The sequence below is a fragment of the Eulemur rufifrons genome, chromosome 3 (genome assembly GCF_041146395.1).
Source record: "Eulemur rufifrons isolate Redbay chromosome 3, OSU_ERuf_1, whole genome shotgun sequence".
Taxonomy (NCBI): domain Eukaryota; kingdom Metazoa; phylum Chordata; class Mammalia; order Primates; family Lemuridae; genus Eulemur; species Eulemur rufifrons.
The window spans coordinates 2,828,078-2,853,038 of record NC_090985.1 but is presented as its reverse complement, the minus strand read 5'-3'; the positions used below and the strand labels follow the sequence as shown (position 1 = coordinate 2,853,038).

At 42.8% G+C, this 24,961-nt stretch overlaps 1 protein-coding gene across 1 annotated transcript in view; it reads left to right on the top strand.

The window, feature by feature from the left end:
* ADAMTSL3 (ADAMTS like 3) overlaps positions 1-24,961 on the top strand; it is a 277,061-nt gene that overhangs the window by 234,881 nt on the left and 17,219 nt on the right. The window contains exons 23-25 of the mRNA XM_069465643.1: positions 15,602-15,784; positions 17,895-18,011; positions 22,248-22,431. Coding sequence (XP_069321744.1) covers positions 15,602-15,784; positions 17,895-18,011; positions 22,248-22,431 — 484 coding nt within the window. The remainder of the gene's footprint in view (positions 1-15,601; positions 15,785-17,894; positions 18,012-22,247; positions 22,432-24,961) is intronic.

Below are 24,961 nucleotides of genomic sequence, written 5' to 3'. Positions count from 1 at the left end.
CAGACAGTTGCTCGGTGAATATGGAGTCGGAGTGAGGAGACTTGCTGGGAGTTGTTGGACGTGTCCTCCAGGTAGACAGAGGCTATGCTGGGCAAAGCCAGGTCAGGGAGCAGGAACGTCAGCGTTCCCTGGCCCGGGCTCTATTCGGGACTGTCCTTGGGTGGGCATCAGCAGCCTGTGCCTCGTTGGCTCGCTCTTCTGTGTTTCCAACTGCAGACAAACCTCCTTTCTAATGGACACATTCACTCATTAACAGAAATAACACTTTCAGTCTGACCTTGCCTTACCCTAGGGCCATTCTGTGTCCTCAAGCCAGGGTTTCTTAGGCCTTAACCTGGGCCCGAGCATCTCTGAACTGTAGATAATATCACATACCGTACACATGCACATTTTGCAGGGGCCAGGAGGGCTGGAGCTGAGGGGGCTGTGTGAATAGCTTCTTATCAGTTCTTTAAGAGACTTGTGAACTCCCCTAAATTGAGATCTACTATTTTAAGATGACTTTGCAATTCTCTTGATTTATGTGCATCGACTTAACTCTCTGGACAACTGTACTTCCCAAGTTTCCAAGTTATAATGAGATACCTGTTTTGCAGCCACGTTAAGATGAACCCTAGCTAGGCTGTGACCCAGGTAGCCCAGGGTGACCGAGGCCCCTCTGCCACTGCCCAGGAACACGTGGACGTGATGCGGTGGGAGGCCCCAGGACACGCTCACCCAGCTCTCTCCCCCGTCGCGATCCTTTGCTTGCCATGTCTCCAGAGCTGCACCTTGGGCTCCATAAACAATGGAAATTTGCTAACCCCCACGGTATTATTTTTCACCCCTTGGAAGTCCCTGCGGTGTTTGGCCTACGCAGACTTTTGAAAAATCTCTTTGGGCTCCCAACTGACTCCACCCACAAATATGTGAGTTTTCTGGCAAAACACACCTCGCATTACAGAACGGGCCGGCATTCTCTGGCCGCAGCAAGGAGAAAAGCAGAACGGAACTTTGCAGAAGTTTGCCAAGCCACAAATGTCTAAAGTTTCTGTAGCCCTACACCTGCAGAGGATTCTGAAAAACAGATCTGACTTCTATGAAGGGAAACCTCAACTTTTAACATTACTTCTAAATTTTTCACTTCCACAATAGTTTAAAATCAGGCTTTCAGGGAGAGGAGCCACTGACAGGATTGTGGTATATTATTTGCTATCATAAGTCAGGGACTGGATTTGGTGGAAACTGTTTTTGTGAGTAAAGCCGACCAGCAAAGACCATTAAACTCATCTTGTTTTGTTCTCGTCGGGGCCCGGTCAGCATGTGGGCTGTCTCTGCCCCTCCCGGTTCCGGCTGCCCTGTTTCCCTGCGCTGCGATGCTGCTGCTCTGCAACACCTCTGCCTCCAGGAAGCTCAGTGCTGGGAGCACTCGTGGCCCCCTCCCTCCTTCCCTACACTTTCAGCTCTCACTGGGAATTGTCCCATTCCATCTTTCTTCACCTGGCGGTCATCCCCTGTGGACTCAGACCCTAGGGACTCCTCAGGAGCACTTTCCTTTTCAAAGTAAACCTGCCTTTGGATGTACCACCATCATTTTGACTTATGTGCCATTTTTTGAATTTTATTTTTTAGAGATAGGGTGTCACTCTGTTGCCCGGGCTGGAGTGCAGTGGCACAATCATAGCTCACTGCAGCCTTGAGCTCCTAATCTCAAGCTATCCTCCTGCCTCAGTTTCTCGAGTGGCAGGGACTACAGGTATGCGCCACCATGCCCAGCTAATTTATTTTTATTTTTATTTTTTAGAGATGGGGTCTTTCTATATTGCCCAGGTTGGTCTCAAACTCCTGGCCTCAAGCAATCATCCTGCCTCAGCCTCCGGAGTCACTGTGATTACAGACATGAACCACCATTTTAAACAAACCTGTAGTGAACTTACACTGTTTTCTTACGGGCAAAAGCTATAGCTAACTTAGCTTTCTGCAGAGATTTGTCTTTTTATAGACAGATGGTGACATTGATGAAGGGTCAGAAAACTCAGGTTTTAGAGACAATTCTCTCACTAGCTATTATGTAGCCATAGGCGAGTCATTTATCTTTCATACTCTCTTCTCTAAAACAAGAAATATACTATATTAGTGGAAGAAGGACTTTGGTTATCATCTAGGACATTATAACATAATTTATAACAGTGAATACTGCTTTATAAATGACATTTTCATATTGCAAATTGGGATTTCTGTAAATCAGTGGCATATAAAAATTTTTCTTTTATTTTTCAGTTGCCTTAAAATATTTTCCACTAATTATAATGAACTCATTTTTTCAGATCACATAGCACATATTCATAACTTCTAGACAGATTCATATTTCTTTGTTATAGCCCAATATGTTTTACCCAACCCATATGGTATAGATTTCAATAACGGTTATCTCTAGTCACTCTTAGAAATATTTCTAATAACTATGGTAAATAACAGAACCAGAAAATCTGTATATTTCTAAAGGTTAAAAGTTCTAAGTTGTAAGAGTTATTGTCTTGCTCTTTACACTTTTTTAAAAAAAAGTTTTTCTGTAAAAGGGGGGGATAGTTTAAAGTGCACCCTCTCTGCCACCTTCTGGTAAGGAAGGAAAGCTCCTCTGAGGAAAATGACCAGCAAATGTCCACAGCTGCGTGTTTTACTTTTCTTCATGTTAATGCATAGTGAGAAAATTACTGACCCTATAATTTTCTGTTGTGTGTGTATTATGTGTTGTTTATCTTATTCCTTCAGCTCATCAGAGATGCGGCTGATGTGAGGCCCTGCTCTAAAGTGTTTTGTTGCATGTCTCACTCCTCTTTAGTCTCTAAGAAACTCTCTTGGCTCGCAGAGTGGAATGGGGTTGAGCTAGGAATATGGTGATTCCCAAATGGATGGTGCCGGCAAAGCCATCACTGGCCCAGCCCCAAGAGTAGAAAATCTCTTAAACACAAGGTGCGCTGGGCAACTAACTGCTTAGAGCAAACTGCAATTGTCCAGAAGGCTTAGAGATGCTTCAAAATATACAACTAAGCTAAAGAATAAAAACATCTTATAGTGGTAGTTATAGAACATCCGTATACAACTGCTTTAGGAGGAAAAGTTCTACAACTATGGGCAGCACCTAACCTCCCACCAGACAGCTGCAGAAAAATAGATGCAGAAAAAGCATTTGATAAACTTTAACACAAAATTATGTTAAAACATCTTGGCAAACCAGTAATAGAAAGGATCATCCTTATCCTGACTTTTTTTAAAACGTCCCCATCAAAAACCTACTGCAAACATCATACTTTAATGTGAGACTTTAAAACATTCCCATTAAGATCAGGAAAAATGATAAGATACCCTTCATTACTGCATCCGCTCAACACTGTGTTAGCACTGGCCAATGCAATAAGGTAAAACTATTTTTATAAGAAGGAAATACAATAATCAGAAAATTTTCTTCTTATGTATAGATAATATAATTATCCTCATTGAAAATCCAAGAAAATATATAAAGTTCTGGATCTCTAAATTCAGAGTAATTTCAATTTAAAAAAGAAAGTCCTATAGGATTGCTAGAACTTAACAAACTAATCCTATAATTAATATGGAAGAGCAAGTGGCCAAAAATAGTCCAAATACTTTTGAAGAAGAACAAGCTGGGTGAGATTTGTTCTATCAAATGTAAAGACTTGTTATAAAGCTAACGACTTACAACAATGTAAGAGGGATAGACAAATAAATGGAATGTAGAGCCCACACACATTCAAGCATATGGTATATAAAAACTCAGAATTTAATAGCAATAGAATTAAAAATTCTAAATAACGGACAGACTGTTAAGTAAATGATGATAGGATAATTGGTTATAAATATAAAAAAAACTCTACCAAAAATAACTTCTAACTGGTTTAAATGCCTAAAATATGAAAAACCTAAAAACTTTTATAATAAAATATAAGAGAGATCTTTATGACTTCGGGATAGGAAAAACACAAAAAGTACAAGTCATAAATTATCCATTAGATAGTGGTGGTGGTTGCACAACTCTGTGAATACACTAGAACTATGGAATTGTACACTTTTAAAGGGTGAATTTTATGGTATGTGAATTATATTTCACTAAGCTGTTACAAAATATCAATAAATTTTACATGTTAAAATTTAAAAGTTCTGATCCCTGTTTGACACTGTCAACAAATTTAAAAGTCAAGCCACATTTCTAGATGAAAATATTTGTTATATTGTATCCAGAATATATTAAGAACTTCTATGAATTAATACAAATCACAAATCACCCAATATAAAAATGAGCAAAGAATATGAACAGTCATTTTTCAAAAAATGAAACCCTAATGGCCAATAAGCATATGAAAATGTTCTCATTTTCACTGGTAAGGAAATTAAAATAGAAGTGAAATTTCATTTTATGTCTATTAGACTGGCAAAACTTAAAGAGTTTGACACTACCAAGGGTTGGCATAGAAGAACCAATTTAGAGAATGATTGTGTCAAATCTGATCAAGTCAAAAATGCTCAAAACCAGAAATTCCACTTGTGGATATGGCCCTTGTATGAAAAAGATAGTTACAAGAATGTTCATTGCAACATTGTTTGCAATAGCAGCGAGAGGAGAGGGAAGGATACATATCGTCCAGATTGTGGCTACTCCTGGGAGAGAAAAGAAGGAAAAGTTTGCAGATAGAACTTTAGCTCTAGTTGTAATGCTTTATTGCTTTAAAAAGGTCTAAAGCTGTGGGCATGGTGGCACATACCTATAGTCCCAGCTACTCAGGAAGCTGAGGCAAGAGGATTCCTTGAGCCTAGGAGTTCAAGGCCAAACTGCCCAACATAGTGAGACCCCATCTCTTAAAAAAATGTCTAAAGCAAATATAGCCAAATATTAATGTCCATTAATTTTGGATAATGGACATGTGGTTATCAGTTATATCTTTCTTTTTTTTTCTTTTGGTTCTCCCCCAAGCCAGGCCTCCACTGGCCTATCACATAATCTTGTTGGCCCTTGGTATTCTGTTATAGAATGAGGAATTAGGGTGGAATGACCAGGAAGATTCCTTCCAGTCCTCAAATTCTATCCTGGACCCTTGGTCCTTTGCAGGAATCTGGGACAAATGGAAGGAAAGCTAGGAAAAGTGCTTGAACTGAGATACCTGGCCAGTCAGGTCTTGGAACTGAGCATCAAGGGTTCTCACTCAATATTGGCAAGACTGGGGAGGGAACATAGGAAAAAAAAAATCTCTCTCAAAATAGATAGATACAATGTTCTTTACAAAGGAGTTTCTTGGAGGTGAAATGCCAGCCCATGAAAAGCCAGTTACCTATATTATGACATGAAACTATAGGTGTAACAAAAAGAAAGGAACCAAATAATGTAAGAATCTATAATTCAATGAAACTAGAATTTGCTAAATTTTAAAAAGTCTTTTATGTAAAAGCTGATGTTTAAAGCAAAACAAGTTAACTGGAGGAAAGTAAGTATGGAGGGTGAGGTTTGAGATGTGAACAGTCTTAGATGGAAATGACTCAGGTCTTGGTCAAGTCCCCATGACCTCAGAATGCACAGCTCTTTCTAGACGTCTGGCTGTCGGCCACAGCCCTGTGTCTGCCAGCCTGGATCAGGCCCCAGCTTGCCTCCAAACAGGGACAAAAGAGATTTCCCCTGAGATAACTAGGTAAGATCTGATTGAAATAAAAACTTGGGAGTTATCAGGAGGGACGTTAGAAATCCACGAGTCCAGCCATCATCTTTTGCAAACACGGCCCAGAGAGAAGAGACACGACCAAGGTAACTAACCTAGACAATGGCAGGGCCAAGACCGGAACCCAGTCTCTGCTTCTGAAGCTGGTGCCCTTTCTGTTCTCAATGCCTCCCCTTCTGAGTGTTGTCTTATCTCGTTATAAAAAGCGACTTATCTCATTATAAAATATTTGGAAAACATAGCAAAATATTATGAGGCCAAAAAAAAAATTCTCCTAATCCCATCGCAAAAACACAACTATTATTTCCATTTTGTTATATTCCTGCAACCCTTTCTCTATGGAATTTTCTCATGTTATCAAAAAACCATAAATATTTAATGGCTGTACCAAGGTATTATTGTATGAATATAGCATATTTAAACCATTCCCTTATTTTTAGAAACTTAAGCTATTTATTCTTCTTTACAATTACAGATAGCAGTATAAGAAACATTTTTGTGTACATAACTTTCTGTGTCTTTCGGATTATTTTTTCAAAACAGAAAAACAAGGTTGGAGTGACCAGGTCACAGGGCATTCAACATTTTTGTAACTTCATAGGGTTTTTTTTTTTTTTTCCACTGTTCCAAGTTCTTTATTTTTTATTTATTTTTTATTTCAACATATCATGGGGGTACAAATGTTTAGGTTACATATATTGCCCTTGCCCCCTCCGAGTCAGAGCTGGGGGATGGACACGCTTGAAACTTCACAGGGTATTAAATGTCTATAACTGTAAATACATTGTCGAGAAATTGCCTTCTAGAAATTCTAAACCATCAATGGTGTAGGCTTAAGCCCTATGCCCCTGTCATTTTTTGGTTACCATGGATAGGACAGAATGGTAAAGAAGTAGGTAGGAGTGATGTAACTGACCCCACACAGTGTGAGGCACATGGCAGGAAGCACAGGTTTCCCTGGTCAGAGCAGTGTGCCTGGCGCTCCAGCAGGCCCGTGGAGGCTGGAAGAGTCTTTCCTGTCTGCAGGGTGATGGTGGTCGGTTTAGAATAAACCTATTACACAAACTTAAAAGGATTTTCTCAATCAGGAGATTTTTTTGTTCAGGGATAAAATGTTGTGGAATATACCTAAGAATTTTGTTGACATCTAGCCAAATTATTAGCTTTTTTTACTGGGTTTAATAACTCCCCTTTCAGGGGAGGATCTCGAGAAAATATTTGTGGTGCAGCAGGATTATGTGGTTAAATTCCTAAACATAGTCTCATCACTCTAACAATAATTTTCTCCCATCAACTATTGGTTTATATTTTATAGGGTGGAATTTAATGGTAGTGATTCTCAAACATCTTCAAGTCATAAATCCTTTTGACTCAAAAAAAAAAAAACCCATCTCTCCAGAAAAAATGCATTTACCCACAAAATTTTACATATATCATTCAGAAGACTTAAAAAGTCTTCTGACTTATCTGCTTGTTCCTGTTTTATGAGCTGAGTATTTTGGTACTTTTTCACCATATTCTAAATTAAAGCTAATTTATTTTTCTTGATTTGTGATTTTTTAAATATATCCTCACTACTGTGTTAATCACTTTTTAAAAATCATATATAATCTTTGAAATAGCTAAAATTATTTTTAAGTATATTTAAAATGTCTTTCCTCACTCAAAAAGGCCTCCCCCCCACCTTTTTCCTACTTTGCTACTTCTGCTTCTGGTACAGAAATCTTCCCACCATCTCGCTCTCCTAATCCTACATTCATGTAAACAGTCAATCATAGATGGTTAGGAATTCCATCCTTCTTTTATCCACTCAATAGGCATTCACTAAGCATCTAGTAAGCCAAATCTCATTCTTTAGTGTGCAGAGATGAACGAGATCTGGTTTCTGCAGCCATATAGACAAAGGAATTATGATATGATGTCACAAATGCAAAAATAGACGTGTTTATAAATGTGTCAGACACATAAAGGAGAGACTAGCTAAGGCTTCTAAAGGGTTGGAGAAGATTTAGAGAAGAGATGAATTACAATCAGGCCACTTGTAACAAAAAGGAAGCACATTTTAATCAAAACAGCATATATGCAAAAGCACAGAACATGAGAGCGCCTGGCTGATCTGCAAAACCGCAAGCAGATCTGTGTGACTCAAAGCGGAGGATGAGAGTGGAAAGGACAGGAGTGGAGAGAGGTGGGTTTGGAAGTGTAAGTGGGGACCAGATTGTGAATGGCTTTTCATGTCATGGTGAAACCATCGGACTTCATTTTATTGGCAGTGGGGAGACAAGAAAAGTTTTAAGCAGGATAATGGTATAAGGAAATCTGTGTTTCAGTGTGGATGAAAAATTGGAGGGGAAAGAAACTGCAGAAAACCTTACATTGAACTTGACCGAATTGTACCAGTGGTTATCAATTGGAGTGTTGAACCTAAAACCTGCCAGTAACTCAACATATTAAAGTAGGATTCCACGCCTCTGATTTATCCGGGAGAGAGAAGACATATCTGGCATTTAGCAATGGATGTGTCATTCATGGAGGGGCTGGGACACAGTGTCCCTAGGCGAGAGCTGGAGTGTTGGCACATGGAGGCTGAGTCACGCACGGAGAGCAGCTATATTGCAAAGAGCTGAGGAGTACGTGCTAAGAGGCAGCAAAGAACATACTTAAAAACCATCAAAGCTCATCACCAAAATAGCAATAACCTGAGTACCTCATGTGTGTCAGTTTCAACAGCCTGTTAAGTAAATATTATCTTTGTTTTGTTGATGGGCTCTGCAAAACCAGTAAGAACCAGTAAACACAGCCAAAGAGTTCCCTGGGAATTATCTCAAATGTTATCTCAAATTGGGAGACTCTTCCTCAGGAATCAGTGGGCAGCCAGGAGGGACCTAGAAGCTGGGGCCAGACGCTGGGCTCGTTCTGCAGGTGGAATCAGGCAGGCCAACAACTGACACCTCGGTGTTCAAAGGTGTGCAGAGGAGGAATCAGCTGTCAACGTCCAAGAGGGTCAAGGAAGTGATTTTGAGATGGGTCTTTATGAGTGGAAATGTTCCAGGTGCTGAAAGGGAATAGCAAAGAGTCTGCAGTGGAGGGAAGAGCACATGGGAAATCTCAGCGCTGCAGTCAGCGCGGTGTGTTGAGAGAACAGCAAGGCTCCTGGGCTGCTGCTACCAGTGCACCCATAAACTGCACAGGCTTCTGAGCCTTTCTCCTCTAAGAATAAGAAAAGCTATCGATCTGGGAAAATTGGCTGTTACTCCTCACCATTCCTGAGGAGAAGGGACCCCCCCAGAAATAGAGTGAGGCGGCTCTGAAGAACCAAACAGAAGAGTCAATTCCTTGAGGAAGGAGGACAAGGAGCCCCGGGGAGTCAGCACAGCCTCGAGACTTCACCCAGGACAGCAGCAGCCCCATGCGGTTCTCCAGGGTTTGGTGGTAACAGCAGTGGGACCAACTTGAAGATCACGGTGCATGATCTTCAAATAAGCGATATTTTAAACTGCAGCTTTTAGGGAACAGGTAGCGGCTATTTGTTCATCTGTGTCCCAGAGTTAACTGATAGATGACCGACATTGCGGTTTATCAGGAAAGGCCTCAGGAGTGTCCGTGGTTCTCCCGATTTGGCTGTTGTTGAGTTTCCCCATCCTCTGTGCTGGAATCAGTGATTCACGCCACTTGTGTAGCTCCAGCCTGTATCGCGAGGCTTGATTTGCACCAGCTCTTGACTTTGCATCTTATTCTTCAAGGAACCACTGGAGGTTTTGGTTTTGAGATACTACGTGGAACAATTCTCACTGGCACTGTCTGGCATAGATGAGGCCCTGGAGGACAGTACCAGGCAGTGAGCTGTGTGGTGCTCATGAGGCATGGCTGGGAGGGTTAAGGGGAACTGCCCAGGCCCAAGCAAAGCAGAAGCTGGGGGTAACCGGGAGATCAGGGTGACCACGCCAGGCAGAGAACTTGCTGACCCTCCTCCATGTCATAGGAAACATATTTCAAAAGCCTTTGGAGAAAGACTTTTAAGTTTGGAGTTGGGGGATAGATGGTATTACCCAGATGATTCCTGAATCCTCAAATCAAAAATAAGTAAATCAATAAATCCTCAAATCAAATTGCTTGGGGAACTGATTATGCCAATCTGCTAACACCATTTTACTAGAGGGTAGAAAGTACTTCAACTGCTATTCAAGAGAATTCTGTAAACCTGCGGTCTCCAACCCCCAGGCCACGGACCAGTACAGGTCCATGGCCTGTTAGGAACAGGGCCGCACAGCAGGAGGTGAGCAGCGGGTGAGCCAGCGAAGCTGCTTCTGTATTTACAGCCGTTCCCCTTCACTCGCATCACCACATAAGCTCCGCCTCCTGTCAGATCAGTGGCGGCATTAGATTCTCACAGGAGCGCGGACCCTACTGTAAACTGCGCATGGAGGGATCTAAGTTGCAGCTCCTTATGAGAATCTAATACCTGAGGGTCTGAGGTGGAGCTGAGGCGGTGATGCTAGCGCTGGGGAGCAGTTGCAAATACAGATTGTCCTTAGCAGAGAGGTTTGACTGCACAATAAATGTAATGTGCTTGGATCCTCCTGAAACCATCGCTTACCTCATCCGTGGAAAAATTGTCTTCCATGAAACCAGTCCCTGGTGCCAAAAAGGTTGGGGACCACTGCTGTAAACAGTAGAAGCCATAGCCCTGTATGTGGAGACAGTTCAGGATGTGGTATCATGGATGGATAGTCCTTCGTATCCAAAACGCACAGAAAACATATTGCTGAAAAGAACAAAAGGGTATGCAGTTAACTCAAAAGAGGAACATTCCTTACAAAATTTACTGTGCTGTGCAGATGGACCCTGCTGTTGAGAAGAATATGTTCATTATTCTAGTAGCTTTCAGATATTTTCTCTGGCACTGAACCCTTGAAGTCTTGTTTATTTGTTTCGTTTTAGTGACAGCTCCCTCTGTGGTTTGCCTGCGCTGTGTGCAACTTGCCTCTTATCTTACGAATTGGCAACATCATTTCTTCCTGATTCCCTGGAGGTCACCTTGGTAGCTTAAACTTTCATTTGTCATAGGCGAAAAAAAATGCAGAATATTGTGTGAGTGTTGAGTAGCTGAAAGAAACAAATGAGCAAAATTATACAGGTATGATAAATATTTATCTAAAGATCCAGCATTTTAGAGCCATCTGAATAGGCCAAGGATTTTATAGTGTGGAATATTTCATGGGCCCTTCAAGGATGAAGGAAATTTGTTTTTAAACACGGACTATTTTAAAGACACCCCAGAGGTCCAGGCTTTTTGCAACACATGTTTCACAGATCTGAACTTTTTCCCACAACGTTTGTCTTCCAAAAACGATTTCAGCATTGTGGAAAGGGAACAGTGAATATTTTAGAGCTGCAAGTCTTGGAGGAAATAGCCTGTCTTTAAGGTTAGATAAATAAGTTTAAACTATTTCTGACATTTTGTAGCTGTTTCAACAGAGCAAACATTTGTTGTTTTGAAAGACAGTGAAGAGCCGTGGTATGGAGAAGCCTGTCTGAATTTCCTGTGGCCTCCTCAGTTCTCTGGAAACGCTCACACGTGTAGCAGTGCCTCTAGGCGCTGAGTGCCGGCGTCAGCGTCTTCCCTCAGCACTGGAGACCTTTGTCTCTGCTTGTACATTTAAAATCTTGCCACATTTTGTTTTCTGAAATTCCTTGTATCTGTGGAATATCATTGTCTGCATAAACTCAATATCATACAGTTGCCATCCTGAGATCTAGGTAAAGTGTCATTGTCCCTGACTCCTGTGAGTTCCAGAGTTTGGATGCTCTGGAGCTCTCTGGAGCTGGCTTCCGATGGTCCTGGGGCTTGCACTGGCCTGCGCCCTTTTGCCTCCCGCCCCTGCATTCAGCTGTGTGGTCTCCCTTCTGCCCACCATCCTCCAGAACACAGCCCGCTACCTGTTTTCCACTCATAGCAAGACATCCATTAATACGAAACATTCAGCAAACTTAGTAAACAAGGCTGGCAGTTTGGGGATTGTGGCAAAGCACCCAATTACCCAGCTCGCCCTGCTCCCTGTCCTCCACTCCTCACCCCGAACCTCTTGGGTTGCCTTAGGAACTCCAAATTCTTCTCTCCCTGTGATGCAGCTCTTGCCACAGTGCACATGTCCAAACCCTCCCAAGATTTTGTGAAGTACAAGGAGTCACCCTCTTTAGAAGACAGGTGGGGTTATACGGAGTCAAACAACTTCGCTGACCTTTGGTTTGTTCTACTCAGTTTACTTTAACAAGATTCCCGTGTATGAGGTGCTGCTCTGGGACTCCTGAGCTGAATCTGGCTGGTTTTCACCTGAGGCTTTGTGCTAAGTCGGAGGCCCCTGGAATGCATCATCTTAGGTCCCTGGAGAAAGGAGACTCCTAAGAGGCGGCCCACTCGCCCTGGCTCTCCTGAGAGCTGAAAGGTGGGAGAGCTGGTGTTCAGCATTCCAGCAAAGCTGTGACCCCAGCAACGAGCACAGTGCCAGCGCACAGTGGGCACTTGCAAATACTTGTGGGATAGATGAATTCTTGATGACTTAAAGGCATGGAGATTTGAGCAGCATTTACGCTACCCCTACACCTAGTGACGTAAGCAAAGGCGTGAGGCACTTAAAGCAACCAGGACATAACAGAGCATCAGAATAAGTCATGCCCAAAATGTACTCATTAAAAACCCCGTTTGGGGAGTTTTTAGATTTTGGGTTTTTTTTTTTTTTTTTTTTTTCATTCTGCCGGACAATGAGTTTTGCAAGATGAGCACCAGGCTTTCCGACTGCAGGGGTCACCCACAGTCCTCACCAGCTCAGCTCTGCATTTCAGAACTGCTGAGGCAGGGAGTGTCTGCAGAAGCACCCCAGTATCAGAGCCATTTCCCCTGAGGAATTTCCTGAGGCTCAGAATTCTGGTTAGCTGAGCTGCAGAGGGGTTTGGGAGTCTGTCCTGAGCTCAGGGGAAGCCAGCAGAGCCAGTCACGTGGACTGCAGTGGCTAAAGCACAGTCAAATTTCTCATTTCTATCAATTATGAATGTAAGCAACAAACCAAGGTAGCAGCATCCTTGACTTTGTGCCAGTAGAACGCTCAGTTATTTTCATATCATATTACAAATATGAACAGATATCTCAAAATATCTTTAATGCCAACACTACTTCAAAATTATGGTAATTATTGGGCCCAATGCTAGATTTTGAATTTGATGCATTAGCAATGATGTACATTTGTTATTAGATCACACATTCAGTTCATTAAAACAAGAAAATCAATTGAAAAACTATGCAAAATAATAAAGTTCTGCAAGATACAAGATGTAAGATAAATATGCAAATGGTTATATCTTTCCCAAGTGTTAGCAATAAACAACCACAAAATTTATTTTCAGGCCAGGCAAGGTGGCTCATGCCTGTAATCGTAGCACTCTGGGAGGCTGAAGCAGAAGGATCTCTTGAGGTCAGGAATTTGAGACCAGCCTGAGCAAGAGTGAGACCCTATCTCTACTAAAACTAGAAAAATTATCCGGGTGTCATGGTGCATGCCTGTAGTCCCAGCTACTTGGGAGGCTGAGGCAAGAGTATTGCTTGGGCCCAGGAGTTTGAGGTTGCAGTGAGCTATGATGACACTACTACACTGACCCAGGGTGACAGAGCGAGACTCTGTCTCAAAAAAACAAAAATAAAAACAAAAGATTTATTTTTAAAACTCTTGCTTACTACAACCAAAAAACCATAAGACACTGAAGAGTAAGTTTATTAAGAAATGTATAAGGTCTGCCTACATGTGGTCAAGAGAGGTTCTGGATCAAACTGCATTGGTGTAAATCTCAGCCCTGATGTTTAATAGCCATGACGACTTAGGAAAGCTTAGCCTTTCTGTATGTATATATTTGTAGAAGAAAAGACTAAAAATATATATGCATATGCGATTGGCATCCCTCTGGCTATTTAGGGCCAGCCTAGTTGTCATAACAAAATTTAAACTAAATCTCTCACTGTATTAGTCTTCTATTGCTGCTATAACAAATTACCACAAATTTAGAGGGTTAAAATAACATCCATTTATTAGCTCACAGTTCCGTAGGCTGTGGCCGAGCTGAGTGTCCTACTTAGAGTATCAAAGGCTGAGATCAAGGTGTGCGTGAGTCTGCAGGCCTCTTTGGAGACCCTGGGGATAAATCTGCTTCCAGGTTATCGGCTGAACTCAGCCCCTTGTCACTGTAGGACTGAAGTTCCCGTTTCCTTGGTAGCTGTCAGTTGGAGACCACCTGCACCCCCTGGCTCGTGGCCCCTTTTGTCTTCAAAATTAGCAGTGGTGGGTCATGTCCCTCTCACATGTTGAGTCTCTCTTAACTCATCTCTCCTACTTTCTCTTTCTCTACCCTCTCTTACCCTTTTTCCCGCTCTCCTCTTTTGATGTTAAGGACTCACAGGATTACACCGGGCCCACCCAGACAGCCTCCCCATTTTAGGGTCGGCTGATTAGTAACCTTAATTACGTCTGCAGATTTCCCTTCACACCAGTACCTAGATCAACATTTGATTGCATAACCAGAGGACAAGAATAATCTGGGGAAGACGTCTTTAGAATTCTGCCTACCACACTCAGATCATACAAAGCCACAGAGTTAAGGACAAAAAGCCCCAAGGATGACCATCTTGGACTGGGATTTTAAAAACCTCAAAGACTATGTATGAACATAATGGAGTTCCTATTTCTTTGGCAGATGAGACAGTTGAAACCTAAATTCCTTGTTCAAGGCTGCAAAACTAATACATAAGAACTAATAAATAAAGAGACTTGGTGTAGTGGACAGAAAAACTTGGCCTGAAATCAAAAGGCTTACAGCGTCCTCAGCTGTGAGACAGAGCGAACAGTGCCTGCCTCCCAGGGAACAGGGGTGACTGTGAGGACTGAAGCGTCACCATGTTCACAGTGACAGGATGATAGTGGTGCCTTCTTTGTTTTGTCAGAAAGTCATGCACTGTCTTCCGCATTCTCTCAACCCAGAACCCTGCAAAAGGAGCAAAATCCTCAAGACCAGTCACTGGAGCAATGTCAGGCGTGGTCTGAGGCTGCCTCCGCTCTTAAGAACCAAATGAGAGTTCTCTGAGTCTCAAATTCCACAGCCCAGCAAGATGCTGGGACTTCTCAAGATATGGAGGAAGAGATTCTTTCCCCTGCTTGTGTCCCCCTCAGTGTCCAGGCTCCTGCAATGTTGCTGACAGTCTCTGCACCTCCCTGCATCCATCCAGACTTGAAACTCCGCATTTCCTTCGTTCCCTGAAATTATCCTTTTTAAAAAAAAAAAAAAAAAAAATTTATATCACCTTTACTAGTTCAAAAAAGGTATCCTCTTTTACAAAAACCTTAATGAACAAAATTTGTTTCCCTGAAGATTGTATATTCCTGCTAAAGGAGGAATGTTTCATTGCATGTGCACAGCAAACAACTTAGAGATCTGTGTTAGATATTTTTATTTTCTGAAGACTTCTTTGTAACAACCCACCCCTGGGAATTTCTCCCTCTGATCCTGCCTCCACATCCCCCAGCTTCACCAGCTCCTTCCTTCCAGCCGTTCTCCTATGACCTCACCCAGCTTCAGAATGCCCTGCCTTCCCCATACCGAGCAGTCCCACTGTCCTCGGCTCTGGTTCCTCAACGTGTACGTAAACCAGTCAGCTGCTTGGCAGACCAAAGCCCTTCGCTTTAACGGGAAACCCCACCTGCCATAGAGCAGCTATGGACATAGAATGTTTCCTATTTTATGTGATTAAACCATTTGCTGACTGATGGTCAAAGCACTCAATGGTATTTGTCACATGGTTCTGTGGCACTGTTATTAAAGGAATTGCCTGTGTCATATTTGTTTTTGTTCCAAAGGTGTCCCTCAGCCTAATGTAACTTGGTTGAAGAGAGGAGGATCTCTGAGTGACAATGTTTCCTTGCTTCTCAATGGATCCCTGTTGTTACAGAACATTTCCCTTGAAAATGAAGGAACCTACATCTGCACAGCCACCAATGCTCTTGGACAGGCAATGGCAACGTCTGTACTCCACTTGCTGGGTGAGTGTCAAATTCTTACTGTTCCTTACGTGCTTCCTATATATAGTATGTACAAAGTACGGCGCAGTTTTGTTGGAGTCGAGGAGTGAACAGGATGGATATTAGAGGGTTCTAACTATTGCTACTACTGCCTACTTAAAAACAAGCACCGAATTCTAACACCCTGTCTCACCAGTTCTTCTCTTCGAGGTTGTGACTTTTCTGATGCCACTTCTCTGCTTAAGAACTTATACTGGGATATCAACTCTTCTGCCCAGAACCAGACCCTTTATGTTCTTCCTCTGCATCTGCTCTACTTCTTACCCCTCTTCTAAGCCAGCACTGAGCTTTGTTCTGGCCAGTTCCCTGCCCCGTGATCCAACACACACACACGTGCACACATCGTGCTGCTCCCTCTTTGCTCTCCCAGGAACGACTGTCCCTCACTGTTTTGCCCACATTGCCCAAATCCCCATATCCTGTAGAACTGGCTGAATTCCTACCTCCTGTGCGAATCCGTCTCAGATTTTGCTTGAATTCTCCTGTCTCTGGTCTCACTGCTTTGTACCCAATTACGTCCTCACACATATCGCTCTCAAATTGTTTCCTGTTTTATTTCTGTTTCCTCGATGAAATAGTAGGTCCCTCGAAGGCAGGGACCATGTCTGATGTTTCTTTTGCTGTCCTGAGGAAATCATACACAGGATATCAGCACAGGAAATCATACACAGGATATCATATACAGGATATCAGCACAGGAAATCATACACAGGATATCAGCACAGGATAATAAACTCACTTCTATCTACTAGGGTTAAATCTGGCCTTCATGAAGCTCTGACCATTAAAATGAGCTTCAAGTTGCTGGGGTTTTAGGACTCATTCAGTAACACCCTTGTTTCCCACCAGAGTTTGGAATCAGTCGAGAGTTAATCGCAGAAATCAACCAGATGGACATCAGAGGTCATTTATTATTCCCCTGTAGCCCCAGCGCCTAACACAGCGTATACATAAATGTTTCAAGAATGAATGAAGTTGAATGCTCAGAGAACTACTATGGGATTATAGACTGTCTTTGGCTGAACCAACAGGGGTGGGTGCAAAAGAGCTTCCTTCGTGGCTTTGCTTGTTAGCAGTTAGAGGGGCCCAGAGAGACAGCGATAGGAGTGCCCATGCAGGGAGTTGGAACAGTTGTCATGCACCAAGTGCTTGATGTTACAAGCACTTGTAACATCCTTGTGATATCCTTGTGATTCAACAACACCATGTTGTGGGCAGCAATTTTTAATCTCCTGTATTTATGAGGAACCCTGAGGCTCACAGAGAGTTGGGACTAGTGCTCACATACGTGGTCTGCTTCTTCAGTGCTCCTCACGCAAGCCTCACGGGCTTTTGGTGCTGACCAGGTAGGCAGGGACGTACTGCCATGTGGCACTTCCCAAGAGCCCCAGTGGTCTCAAATCTTGGAATGAGGAAGTTTCAACAGATGGGCCACACTACCCTGCTGGATTCTCGCGTGACTCCCCTGCTCTCTGAAAAGCCCGGCCCACTCCTTGCTTCTGTGCGTCTCCACCAGCAAATCCGCATGGTAGTCTCTCTCCTGCTGCACACCTCTTCTTTCAGGAATCCCCTCCAGCCTAGCCGCTCATGACCTTGGTAACTTGATGGAGGGATGAAGTCATAGCGTTCCTGGTTTGACTGAGAAATCAACAGCACAGCATTCCTCCTCCGACCTCTGCTCTTATGCTGGAGCTTCACAACCCTCCTAGAGTACTGCACTCCTCACCACGCGAGGTCCCCTGGGGGGCACTCTCCCACCCCCAAGGCTCCTCTGTCCAACCAGTCTGCTTCCTCCAGTCCCTCTTGGAATTCTGGTCAATACATGTTTTTCATCTTTTAAGTTGGGCTATAAATGCTGGGACACGCAGAGGTGCCACAGGTCAGCACAGGGAGTAACTCTAAACTCCTATGACATCCCTCCCAGACCCATGTATGCCTGAGCGTCCCAGGACACAGCGTTACTAGACAGGGCTTATCTCCTACTAGCTGTCTTCAAGAACACCCAAGAACAAGAATTAGATCATTTCTAACTGGTAAAAAGTGTTCCATCTTTTTTTTTTCCTCTCTTCAGAACGAAGATGGCCAGAGAGTAAAATTGTATTTCCCAAGGGCCATAAAAAGCGTGTTCTCAAGGCATCCAACACTGGAACCAATAGCAGCGACCCCACCGGAGAAGCCCTGCCTCGAGGTCTGGGATTTTGACTTTTTCAAGATTTGCTGTTTGTGAGCATGTGTAAGGAAAAGGATTTAGCTAAAAGACTATACATGTTTTTCACTTGGCAACATGTAAAATCATTCCTAGGCATTTGGCCAGCTTTGTTCTCGTCCTTCAGTCTTTGGTAGTTCAACTTATTCTTTCCATACTGAAGGAATTGTGTAGAAAAATCCTGAGGCAGCCCACAGAGTTCATATCCCAAATGTGGATCATTGTTTGTGATAATGTAGATATTGATTTTCCAGTTTCAAAACTATTGCCGACTTAGTAGATACTAATAGATGGAAAGTTTGCTAAGAGCACTGAATTGATTCTTTCATTGTTCTCTTTTCACAAACTCTTTTTTCCATGCATAGCAACTTTGTTATATATTGGTGTTTTATCAAGAGATCCTACTGTAAGTATCAAGAGCTTGAAAACCTCTTCAGAAGGCCAAGGCAGCAATTAGAGTTAAGAAAATCAGAAATGCTAGAATCATTGGAAATCATTACTGATGCTCTCAGCTCACTGTAGCTCAAAAGTGGGTAAATCACAGGAGGACACAAGAAACTACTGGTAAACCTGATGTTTTACTCTGTTATACAGAATAATAATGGCTACATTGCCACCTTTTACGTCTTGAGTAGTGCCTCTCCTTTGCAGAATACACGATGTAGAACGTAACTCCGCAGGTGGGGACTATAGAGAATGAAGTTTCTAGGCTTCTGTCCCTGAGATGCAAGGGAGAGCACAGAAGAGGGAAACAGTATTGAACTGCCAATCAATAACCCATTACATGTCATTTATGACATAATTATCTCAGAGTATTTGTGTGATATATTTTTATCCTCTTTTGGACATGCTGCTACTGTTATCCCATGCATAATTATCCATTCACTGGACAGTCCAGGGCTAAACTATTCTGAGGGCTGGGGATGCAGAGGCGACCTAGCCCTGGAGAAGCTCACAGTCTGAAGAGGGAGGTGGTCATGGGAACAGATATTTTGAAGCAGTGTGGCAAGTGCCGTAGTAGAAAGATGACTGAAGTAGAATGGTCGCACCAAGGACGAGGCCCTCCTCCCTCTGGAGAAGTCTACTTAAAGTTTTCATGTAGGTCATGATGTTTGTTCTGAGGAGAGGAAGAAGGAAATCCCAGTCAGAAAAAAGAAGATGTGCAAAGGCACAGACCAGTGGCATGTGGCATGGAGCTCGAAGAATGAAGATCAAAAGTACTCCTCCCGCAAATCAATTAACGGGAAAAAACTGCATATGCGTGAGGCCGGAGCTACTGGAGAGGGCAGACCGTTTGGAATAGTCAAATTCCTGGTTTATTGGAACTACCTACATTGCCCTACTGCCTCCTACACACGCATACACATACGTGCACAGACATATGCTTACGCACTGTGGAATATGCCAACCCTTCACTGGATCCTTAGCTTAGCATTTCAAAGGGACTCATTTATTAATTTGACAAATATTGGTTGAATTACTAATATTTAACATGCTCTGTCCTAGTGTCAAACAGGACAGTGTTTATGGACTTGACATTTTGACATTCTAGTAGGTGAGATGGACAAAAAATAAGTAAACATATAAATGCATAAGACATTTCTGTGTGGTAAGTGCTGTGAAGTACGTGGTGATTGGAAGTGCCAGTCCTGTGGCCTCCTCGGGATAGGCTTTCTGAGGAGGTGATACTGGTGAGACCTAAAGCATGAGATGGAACCGTTCATACAGAAAGATGAGGAAGGAGCATTTCTGGCAAAGGGAATCATAAGAGCAAACACCATAAAATGGGAATAAGCTTAATGTGATCAAGGAACCAGAAGTGAGATTCATGTGACTAGGGGACAGTGGGGGGTGGGGGGGGGCGTGAGCTGATGTTGGAGAGTTGCCGCAGAGCAAATCATTCAGGGCTCTGAGGACCAAGGTGAAGACTCAAGAGTTTATTCCTAAAACTTGGGAGGCCATTGAGGAGTCTTATATGGGAGTGATATCATATGATCTACTTTTCAAACGCTTGTGTCAGAAAACACTAACCATACAACAAAAAAGTTATCAAACTGGACTTCATCAAAATTTTAAAGATTTGTTCATTAAAGACATCATTAAGAATATGAATAGATGAGCCATGGACTGGGAAAAATATTGGCAGAACGTATGTTTGGTGAACCGCTTATGTCTAGAATGTATAAAAAACTCATACAAATTAACAGTGAACATCCTACACATACACACACACACACAAACAGCGGGCAAAAGACTTGAACGGATACTTCACAAAAGAAGATATACAGATGGCATCAAGGAAATGGAAATTAAAACCTCAATGAGATACAATTGCACACCCAGTAGAGTAGTTATTAATAAAAGCAAAAAGACTGACAATGCCAAATTTTGGCAAGAATGTGAAGCAGCTAGGACTCTCAGGCATCACTTAGTGTGTAAAATGGTGCAACCACTTTGGAAAACTGTTTGGCAGTTTCTAATAAAGTTCAGTGTATACCAACCCTTGATCCAGCAATGCCACTCACAGATATTTACCTGGGAAAAACGAAAACTTGTTCACAAAAAGCTTTGTACAAGAATGTTCAGCCGTATTCATAGTGGCCCTCAGCGGGAGAGTGGATAAAAAACTATGGTATATTCACACAAGGGAACATCATTCAGCAATAGAAGAGATGACTACTGATGTGAACTGTAATATGGGTAAATCTCAAAAAACAACATGCCGAGCAAAAGAAGCCAAGTGAAAAAGAGCACATATTGCATGAGGTCTGAGAATAGGTAACACTGATGTTAGTGAAAGAATGGATAAGTGCTTGCCTGGGAGGGGAGGCAAGAGGGGTGGCTGACAGTGTTACTTACCTGGCTTTGGATCATGGTTACAAAGTAATTATGAAGACTCATAAAACTCCACACCTTAGATCTGAGCATTAAAAACACACATTTTTAAATAATTGTACACGTGTCCTGCCTCAAACTGTCAAGGTGTGTTTGTGAAATGTGGCATAACGGAAAGAGACTTGGAGTCGGACACATTTGGGTTCCAGTCCAACTAACAGGCAATGGGCCTTGGGCAAGTTACTTAGCTTCATTCAGTTTCCACCTCCGCAAATAAACATACCTGCTTCACAAGATGACCAGAAAGATTAAATGAAAAACTGATTATAAAGTGTCTGACTCATTTTGTTACCTGGGAGGTTCTCAATAAACTTGGATATTTAAAAAAAATTATTTTTAAATAAACTGTAACCCTGAAGGTCCTTAGTTGGATATAACTAAGGCTGTATGTAAAATATAACATAAAATGTATTTTACATTTCCGCTTTGCAAATGATGCCATGTGCAATTTCAGACAAAAAGTCAAAAATCAGAAGGAAAAACTGGAAAACAATAAGTTAAAGAGATCACTCTGCTGTGTGAGGGAGCCTGTGGACACAGCTGGTAGCCATCAATTACTTCTGATTATTACAGGGAAATCTGGCACCTTCTGTGATCGTACACAAATCCGTCATCGTCACATCCTACCTCATCTCTTACTGAGTGTCAGCAGGGAAAAAAAGGCTGCTTGGAATGGGCACTAAAATAGAAAGGCTGGGATCACTGGAGGTGGTCAGCTCCCACTTTTCTAAAGGAAACTCCCATTTTTACCTTTCCAGATGTCTCCATGACAAATCATTTATGCAGTTTCAGGACCAATCTGAAGTTTCAATTAAGTATTAATGGAAAAATAAGAATGGAACTCAAATGCGTCTTTAACCTTACTGCTTGATCCCTGGTCCCTGTTTCTCCTGCTAAATCATCTCTCATGTCTCCACCTGATCCACTTTTGAGAAATCAAACCCGTCGGAACACCCCCTGGAGAGGCCCTGCTCTCCTGTCCTGTCGCTCTGCCTGGAGAATGCTGGGGCGGCGGCCCCTGCTCCAGTGCCTCCTCCCTCTCCCTGGGATTTTTCTGGCAGATCCAGCTGGCCTGCGATAGCCCCTCTCCTAGGCTGTGGTCCAAGGACCCCATTCTGGCTGCCATTCCTGCCATTTATTACAATAAGTTATCTGAGGGAAAATAAGATTTAAAGGACCCCCTTGCACCATGAGATGGCTGCTGAACGACCCAGACAGGCGGCTCACCAGAAAACAGGTCGTGGTGGTCTCTGGCCATGTCCCCTCCAGCCCATCATCATTTCTCATTTGTGACTGTCATGACATTTCATTTTCTTCCTACAGAGCCTTTTTGGCAGCCAGGTAACTGGTCACATTGTTCTGCCACCTGTGGCCACTTGGGAGCCCGAGTTCAGAGACCCCAGTGTGTGCTGGCCAATGGGCAGGAAGTGAGTGAGACCCTCTGCGAACACCTCCAGAAGCCACTGGCTGGGTTTCAGCCCTGTAACATCCGGGACTGCCCTGCAAGGTACGTGAAGTCATGAAGTCACCCTTCTTGTCTCATCAACACCAAGATTTTGCTTGTTTGAAAAGGCACAGTAATCTGGACATACTAACTCAATAGCTAAGATTTATTTAGCACTTACTGTGTACCAGGCATCCTGCTAAATGCTTTACGTGGATCACTTTACAATCCCCTGTAAGGCAGATGTTGTTAATTTCCCATTTTACGGGTGTGGAAACTCCCCAAGCCATACAGCTACAAGGGCCAGAATTCAGATTGAGACAGTCTGATTGCAGAGCCCCCGCTCTGAACCCCCAAGTCTGCTTCCTGCACTCAGTGCTGTCAGTCCCTTGGGATCGTGGTGAGGCTGGTTTCATGGGTTGACCTAGCAGACGCTGCAGTGGGCAGGGTCACCAGAGGCACTAGTTAAAAACACAGTTCCCCAGACTCAGCCCCTAGAGGTAAAACCTTTAATAACTTTTCTAAGTAATAGATGATACAAACCTGTAATTTTAAGGTGTCCAAAATAAAACTCATGATCTCCACCAAACCTAGTCCCTCCCCAATATTCCGGATCTCAATGACCACATCCTAGACTCCCTTCTTCTCTCACTTCCATCCATTCTTGTCAATGTCCGCTGTTCCAAGCCATCGCTGTCTCTCACACGGAGGCCTCCAGGAGCCGCCTGATTCCTGTCTCCCTCCCTAGAGTACTTTGTTCACTCTGTAAGAATAATGGTCCTTTAAAACAAATTCGTCATGGTGGTCCTCTGCTTAAAACCCATCAACGACTTCTCATTGCTTAGGACAAAGGCCAAAATTCCTAGCGTTGGGGCTGTCTCTATCTTATACACCTCTTTATCCCCAGTGTGTAAGATAGTGCCAAGCACATAGTAAGTGCCCAGGAAATATTTACTTACTGACTAAAATGATAAACGAGTAAAGGAATTGAAGTCCCTTCATGTGGGGGCCTTGGGCGGTCTTGCTGTCTCGGGGCTCGTCTCTCTCACCCTGCTCATCTGATCTCTGTCCACGCGGCTCACGTTCTGTCTCTTGGATGTGCGTTTCCCTTTTCTGACCCAGAGCCTTTACACATACCGCTCCCTCTGCCTAGAACACGGTTCCCTCTCTCTTCACTTATCTCTTTCTACTCATCTATTTGTACCTCAATACATTTTCAGAGAAACCTTCCCTGACCTTAGCCCTCCAGAGTAAGTCAGGCCCCTGTGCTATAAGACTTTTACATTCTCTTATTCTTCTTCTTCATAGCTCTTACCATAGTCTGTCTTGCTCTCCCACTAGACTTTAGATTCTGTGAGAGTAAATCCACGGCTGTTTTGCTCAACAACTTATTCCCAGCACTTAGCACAGTATCTACCCCATCATACATGCTCTATAAATATTTGTGACATGAATGAATAAATAATTGAATAGCACAGACTATAGAAGATAATAGATCAAATGGCACCAAAACCCACATTTCTGGAATGCAAACCTATGAGGCACTATTATCAACCTCATTTTACTGATGAGAAAGTGGAGGAATGCTTAATATTGTACAGCTCACTACCCTGTGCAAATGCCCACACTAGATCCAACTACCTGTGCCTTGGGGGAGAGTGGCAGGCTGGGTCACCCCATAAAACAAAACGGTCACCTTGAGGCATGTTTTTAGAAGGGCTATCAATATTGCAGGCACCCTAATGACAAGTCTTCCAGTACCCATTATCATTCTTAAAAGGAAGATCTCGTGCTCAGGATTAAATCTCGGAAAGCAGCAAGTATATGTGATAATAACCAGGGGTTCAACAAAATACAAGGAAGCGGCTTTATGTCAATTCTTGATTTTCACAAAGTGAAGAGAATCCACGTTGGGAAATTTACCAGCAGACTTGTGTCTGAAGTACTTGCAAACCTTTGCACACCCCTAGAACAAGCAGAGTCGTTCACGTTCATACGTAGCAGAGACCACGGAGATCATCTGATCCCAGATTCCTCTACGCCAAGGGTCCTTAACATGTCTGTGCCATGGTCCCCTCTAGTAGTCTGGAGAAGCCTTTGAATACCCTTCTCAGAACAAGATTTTTAAATATATAAAATAAAATACATTTAGGTACAAAAGAAACCAATCATATTGAAATACTTTAAAATGTGTTATACAGTAATAGATTTGCTTCTCAACATGCTGAATAACAAGGTATAGTTGTACTTTAATTCTGAAATGGTAAATGGATATAAATATTTTGGGATACCTGCCACAATTGTACTGTGATGTGTAAAACACACCTGTGATTTCTATTGGTAACAAAATCACAGGTATTACTAATACCACTATAGTGTATGGCCCTATGTTTTTATAATGAAGGAAACGCTAAACTTCAGTTAGATCTTAGTGACAATGAAGAAGTAATTCTTTTATCATCCAAGTACAAGGTGCCCCATGGATAACGGTGGACCTCAGGTTAGTATCCCAGCAGCAGCTCAAACATCTTCAGTCACAAAGCACTCAATACCTCAAAGGTATCTAGCTCCAAATTCAGCCTCCTATAATCAT